Source organism: Cyprinodon variegatus, unplaced genomic scaffold (genome assembly GCF_000732505.1).
Source record: "Cyprinodon variegatus isolate N-32 unplaced genomic scaffold, C_variegatus-1.0 Scaffold284, whole genome shotgun sequence".
In the NCBI taxonomy this organism is placed as follows: Eukaryota; Metazoa; Chordata; class Actinopteri; order Cyprinodontiformes; family Cyprinodontidae; genus Cyprinodon; species Cyprinodon variegatus.
This window is the reverse complement of record NW_015150737.1, coordinates 261,207-267,785: the sequence shown is the minus strand read 5'-3', so window position 1 is coordinate 267,785 and position 6,579 is coordinate 261,207. Positions and strand designations below refer to the sequence as shown.

Below are 6,579 nucleotides of genomic sequence, written 5' to 3'. Positions count from 1 at the left end.
GTGTTTTTAGTCTTGATTTAAAGGAACTCAGGCTTTCCGCACTTTTACAGTTTTCTGGAAGTTTGTTCCAGATAAGTGGAGCCTAGGAACTAAATGCTACTTCTCCATGTAATTTTGTGATTTTTTTTGTCGTTTATTGATTTTACTTTTACTTTTGTATTATTTTTTATAAGTTTAAAGATTTATTACAAGACATACAGTTTTTATATGGTTAAATTTAAAATCACTTATTGATTTAAGATGTATTTATTATTGAATTAACATTTCCAGCTAATTTTATAACTTTTTTGTTCTTGGATTCGAATCAGAGCGTGAAGTTTTCTCTGTTGTTTAGAAATTCACTCAAGGTTCAGATTCGTACCTCGTTGCTGAGAACAAGCAAATGTTCACAGAGTTTGGTTTTAGCAGCAGCTGTTTAGCCACAGCTGAATAATTAAAGTTTGTAGAAAAAACAAACGACCATAATAAAACTTTAAACAATGCAAAAGAGCCCTTCATCAAACCTACTTCTAACCAAACACTACCAGGATTTAGCATAATGGCTAATTAACTAATTTCTCTGATAGTGAGCAGAATGACTGGTCAGACTGCAGTTAGCTGAAGGTCTAGATGCCCTTTCACTGGTGCTGTTTTATGGTGGCAGAGTCACTGCTTAAAGGGGAACACGTTTTTTTTACTTTGGGCCCTTGATTTTACGTTATTACATCAAGTTACTCACCTATATTAGTTTTGTGTCATTTGGAGCCGTTCTGAAGATATTCTTAACGACTTGAAGGCACAAACTAAACTGTTCATAATTTATTCTTTATGGTACGCCAGCATTCATAACATGTAGGAGAATCACTGTCCCCCAGACATCCGCGGTTATATTTTTAATATTTATATTTTTTAAAAACAAAACGGAGAGTGTATGACATCATCTGCGCGTGCCGGCTACCGTTCATTCCTCCTGTCCTCTGAACTGCTGCTAGTTTTCCTCACATGCCTGGAAGATCTAGTGCTGCTACTACAGATGATCTCGCTCTCTAAATGGAATTGAATGATTCAGATGAGCTAGAATGAATAGCAGGGGTAGAGCGTAGCCGCCTGTGACCCGGGCTGCCTGTCACGACTCCAGTCCGGCGCACAGATGACGTCATACACGCGCCGCTTTGTTTTGAAAAAATATATAAATATCTTGGTACTGCCCACTTTCACTGTAAAAATGACCATAACAATGTAATTAGTACATGTATCAGGGTTTCCGTGGGTCATTTTACTCGACAGCAATAACAAAACTAAATGCAACCAAAAATAACCATTAATCATCATGGATGATGTGCGAGAGAATGTACTATTCTCATTTATTAGTTGTTTTGTATCAGTTATTTGTTATTGTGTGTAAATGGTGGGACAGTGATTTTTGTTTTTAAGCATATGCGCTGATTGATTAGCCTCGTGAGACCATCCTGATCTTGCGAGCTTTTAAGGTTTCACTCGCTAATCAGTCTGGCTACTTTTCCGTTAAAGAAAATTTGGAGCCGTTCATCAAACGAACGTCCAATCAGCGTTCTCTTTGAGGCGGGTTGAGGTGTGACGCAACGAGAAGCGCGACAGTTCAGTCTAAAGAACATGGCGGCTTCAGCCGATGAAACTAGCGTTAGCGTGGCTATCGAGCAAGTTTAATGGGAATTACAGAGTATTTCTTCACTGAAAGAAGAGCAAAACACTGCTCTGGAGGCTTTTCTCAGAGGAAAAGATGTTTTTGCTCTTCTCCCGACTGGTTTCGGCAAGAGTTTGATCTATCAATTGGCTCCTCTTCGTCGTCGCTCTGTTAGTACGTCATATGCTTCGTTGATCTGATTGGTTTATTTGGCCCGTCTATCACCAACATAGGCCAATCAGCTAACCAGTATTTTCACCCCTTCCCAAAATTACTTCAACGGAAGGTTTCCAGATGGATATGCGGAGCAAATCCATCTGGCAAAGGCAGGTTACTGATTGATGGCACTTATTAAAATGTTTTTCCATGGATCAACCAGAGTTCTATGGGATGTTTTAGAACATGTCAAATTTCTCCATAACCCGACTGCTGGACTCTTGGTCCTCTGATTTATCCTGAGATTAAATCACAAAGCTGGACTAACTGGATCTCTTCTACAGTTAAACTATTTTATTTAGGGTCTTCAGGGTTAAAGGGTTTTCAACAGGTCACCCGTTTAAGAATATTGTGAGAATTGATGAACCTCAATTATTCCTTTCCTAATTTTGTGTTGGTTTATCCCAAAGAAATCTCAGTAAATTTGTCAAAGTCTGTAGCTCAGATTGAATTGTTTAAACCTCTTCTAATTCATGAGAACCTTAAGGTCCGAGGTTAAAACGTTTGTTATTTTAAAGGTGCAAATAGTAAAAGTGAATAAATGATAAATCAATGAGTTGCTTTGACCAAACACAATTTTGTTTTTTATACACTGTGTGTAAAAAATGAAAGTAAAAGTTGTCTAAGTCTAATGATGTTTCCGTGTTGTTCTGTTGCTGCAGAGAGCCGGAGCTGGTGCTGCTGGACATGCAGTCGGTTCCTGCGGGACAGGAGGGTTGGCTGGCGTTCGATGTCACCTCTGCCTCCAACCACTGGCTGCTTCAGCCTCGCAGCAACCTGGGCATCCGTCTCTACGTAGAAACGGAGGACGGTGAGAGCGCCGCCGGGCCGCCACAGCTCAGGCTATTAGGTTTATTTTGTCCTTACAAGCATCTCTCCCCCCCCTAAGATCGCTCCCTGTCTGCGAGCTGGATCGGGTTGGTGGGTCGCAGAGGCCCTCGCTCCAAGCAGCCCTTTATGGTGACCTTCTTCAGGGAGAGCCAGATCCCGTGTCGGCCGCCGCGAGCCGTCAGGCCCCATCAGAGGAGGAAGAAAACCAAATATGATCTCCCAATCCCCACCATCCACGGTTAGTGAAGCTAACGCGCTGTCAGACCAACCAAAGACTTTATCTGTTCACAACCTTCCTTAGATTAGATCAGAGTTTAGCTTGAAAAACACACAGAAAATTATTAAATTAAATCCTCAATCTTTTGACTTTGATTAATGGTCATTTTAAAAATGTCTTATTTTCAGGTCGTGGTTCGGTGAGCAAAGGTCAGCCCTGCAAAAAACACGAGCTCTACGTCAGCTTCGGTGACCTGGGCTGGAAGGTAAACTGGTTCCAGATTTCTGTTTCTAGATCTAAGCAGCTAATTGGTTTTAAAATCGTAGGGAAGTCAGATGATTCTGGCTTAAATGCTTAAATTTATCCTTTATCAGACGATACTGTCCCAAAATGTAGAAAATTTCTATAAAAAAAAAAAAAATCTTTTTTTTCCGTTATCTTCTGCAGGCCAGTTAGTTCTACGTCAGCCTGGACACCTAAATTTGGCCAATCATATATCAACGGTCACCTGTCACTCTAATTTTTTTGGTCATTGCTTCTCTATTCATATGTCACAGCTAATATACGCAACAGTTGGAATAAAAATCATTTCCTTTCCATTGGGTTCCGTCCCAGTCTTCACGGGGATGGACGTCTGTGTCTTCGGCAGGCGTAGGCCATTTTTAAAAACTGAGGAACAACTACGATGGACAACTAGAAAGGTTAATCAGTGTTTTTGCCAACTCCATTAACGTAACCAGTTCCTCTTCGACGTCTAGCAACTCCCGTGATATTTTGCAGATGCGCCATTGTTGTTTTGGAAGATAAACACTCGTGACCATCAGCCAAAGTTCTAGCGAGTTCTCGAATAGGCTCCCCCTAGCGCTTTGACAGGAAACTGCTGTGCGTCTCTACAAATTTCAGACCGACGGTGCAGAAGAATACCAGACCCAAGCGACATTTGATGTGTGCAGTTGCAGAAGTATAATCTGCCCTTAAGTCCCCGCTTTCCTCCTCTAAATAAAACATGTATGATGGAGGAGACTCATCCATGACCTCCGACACTAAACTCTCCTCCTCTTGAATGTTTCTGCTGTCCATAGCGTTCCTTGACAGTGTCGTTGCTAAGTGCTACTTGGTCCCAATGTAATTTCCCATTGGAAACCTACTAGCACTAAGTTGCTAACTGGTTAGCAAGATGCTTCCGAGACACCGACCACAATCGACCATTGAAATATAAAAAAAAAAATATATATATATATATATAATCTCCATCCATTTCTATCACGTTTATCCCTGCTGGGGTTGCAAGGAGTGCCGGTGCCTATCTCCAGCTGGAGAGAGGCAGGGTACACCCTGGACAGGTCGTTACAAACGACCAAACAAATTCACTTTATTCACTTATGTAAAGTTGTGCACCAAAGTGTTGGAACGGCCGTTTCCCTACTACTTTAAAAAAGTCAAAAAAGCCGATTCTGTGATGGTTCCAGGTTATTTGACGGTGCACCGACCAGGAAGCCTGGAGAAGCCATGTCTATTTTGTCTGTAGGTCTGCTGTATCGGTTCCAGTCTTCTAGAGCTGCTATCCTGCAGCATTTAAATGCATCCCTGCTTAATCGCTCCTGGAAACATGGATCCTCTTCATCAGGAGAGGTCTGTGTATTCTGGTCTGTTGGAGCCGAGATGCATCTAAACGCTGCAGAACTGAAGCTGAACCAATTTAGACTTTATAAGAAGTTTAAAAACCAATCTATTAGATAATAACTACAGAACCAATGAGCAGACTAATAAAACTTTCAGGAAGCTAAATCCGTGTTAAGCTCTGATGCTAGGACCAGGTCATTCATTTATGATCAGAAATATTCAATATTCCTGATCTTTGCTGGAAGAAACAAGAGAGCAGTTACCCTGAATCTGGACTTATTATCAGGGCAAGAAATAAGGAAAAAGATGAAAACAAATAAGAATAAACTTATTGTATTTTAGTTTTTGATTTATTTCCTAACATGAAAATGAACAGAAATATTGTGTCAGAATTACTATTTTATTATTGAATCCTCTAAGGTTGCAGCAAAATAAATCTGTTTTCTTTATATAAAACACCCCCACCTCCTAAATTGGACAAAAAAGTAAAAACTTGATAGATGTGTATAAAATTAAAGACACTGAAGTTTAGATAAGGAAAGTTTGGGTGGGTAAGGATGCTAAAATTAGGGCACCAAGCAGTGTTAGTTTGGGGGACATATTTTTATTAGTTTTATCTTTGTAATATTGTCCAAATATAGTAATTGAATCTAAAAATGATGAAACTCTTGAACTGTGTCCCAGAGGTTTAAGGGTTTTTCATTTTTCCTCAGTCTTATTATACTCAGAGGATGCCTCTAATGTCTTTAAATCTTTAAATTAGAAAAGAAACGAATAATTACAGAAACATTTTAGTTGATAAAATTAAAACCTGGAACTTATATATTTTTCTTGTAAATTATAAACAAAAGTTCAAGAGTTGCAGAGAATGTTTATATTGTAGTTTTGGTGTTATTAACTTGTTCCATGGATAACGGCTGGTCCTAAACTAACGGTTCTTTTCTGAACAGGACTGGGTTCTGGCTCCGAACGGATACTCTGCGTATTACTGCGACGGCGAGTGCATTCATCCGATGGGCGCCTGCATGAATGCAACAAACCACGCCATCATCCAGCAAGTGGTTAGTAAATCAAACCATCAGTTTTCTTATTAATGAGGTTCGCTTGTTTGCTTTGGTTTCGCTTTTTGTCGTTTCCGATCCATCGAACAAATTTCAATTCATGGATCAATGGAGAAACGTTTTCAAAATCAGATCAAACTACTTATGATAGAAAACTGAACTTATATATATTGCCTGAGCTGTGCTTATATTATTATTATTAGTGGAGGAACATAATTAAAAAAGATTTTAGCTTAATAATCAAAAGGCTTCTCATTAATTTTGCACCATGTTCTTGCAGACAAGATGTTAGATTTCACACAATTGTTTAGACATAACCTCGTCATTCTACGGCTTTTCCTTGTTTGTAGTTCTTTTATTATAGATAGGTCACTAGATTTTATCTTTTGATTTTGCATAAAGAATTAAGATTTATGGGGGGGGAAAAAACTTGAGATAGAATCTATAGGTAAGTATATTTATTTATAAATTTGTACTTGTTTTACTTTTGTCATGTGTGTGTATATATGTATGTGCATATATATATGTATGTGCATATATATATGTATGTGCATATATATATATTTGTATGTGCATATATATATATTTGTATGTGCATATATATATGTATATATATATATATATGTGCGCATATATATATATGTATGTGCGCATATATATATGTATGTATGTGCGCATATATATATGTATGTATGTGCGCATATATATATGTATGTATGTGCGCATATATATATGTATGTATGTGCGCATATATATGTATGTATGTGCGCGCGCGTATATATGTATGTATGTGCGCGCGCGTATATATGTATGTATGTGCGCGCGCGTATATATGTATGTATGTGCGCGCGTATGTATGTGCGCGCGTATATATATGTATGTATGTGCGCGCGTGCGTATATATATATATATATATATATATATATATATATATATATATGTATATATATATATGTATATATATATATGTATATATATATGTATATATA

At 38.3% G+C, this 6,579-nt stretch overlaps 1 protein-coding gene across 4 annotated transcripts in view; it reads left to right on the top strand.

The window, feature by feature from the left end:
- Nucleotides 1–6,579, top strand: part of bmp8a (bone morphogenetic protein 8a) — an 18,546-nt gene that overhangs the window by 11,139 nt on the left and 828 nt on the right. For all 4 annotated transcript variants that reach the window (XM_015383407.1, XM_015383406.1, XM_015383404.1 and 1 more), the window contains 4 exons: nucleotides 2,521–2,669; nucleotides 2,748–2,927; nucleotides 3,095–3,171; nucleotides 5,480–5,590. In XM_015383407.1, the coding sequence (XP_015238893.1) occupies nucleotides 2,521–2,669; nucleotides 2,748–2,927; nucleotides 3,095–3,171; nucleotides 5,480–5,590 (517 nt within the window). The remainder of the gene's footprint in view (nucleotides 1–2,520; nucleotides 2,670–2,747; nucleotides 2,928–3,094; nucleotides 3,172–5,479; nucleotides 5,591–6,579) is intronic.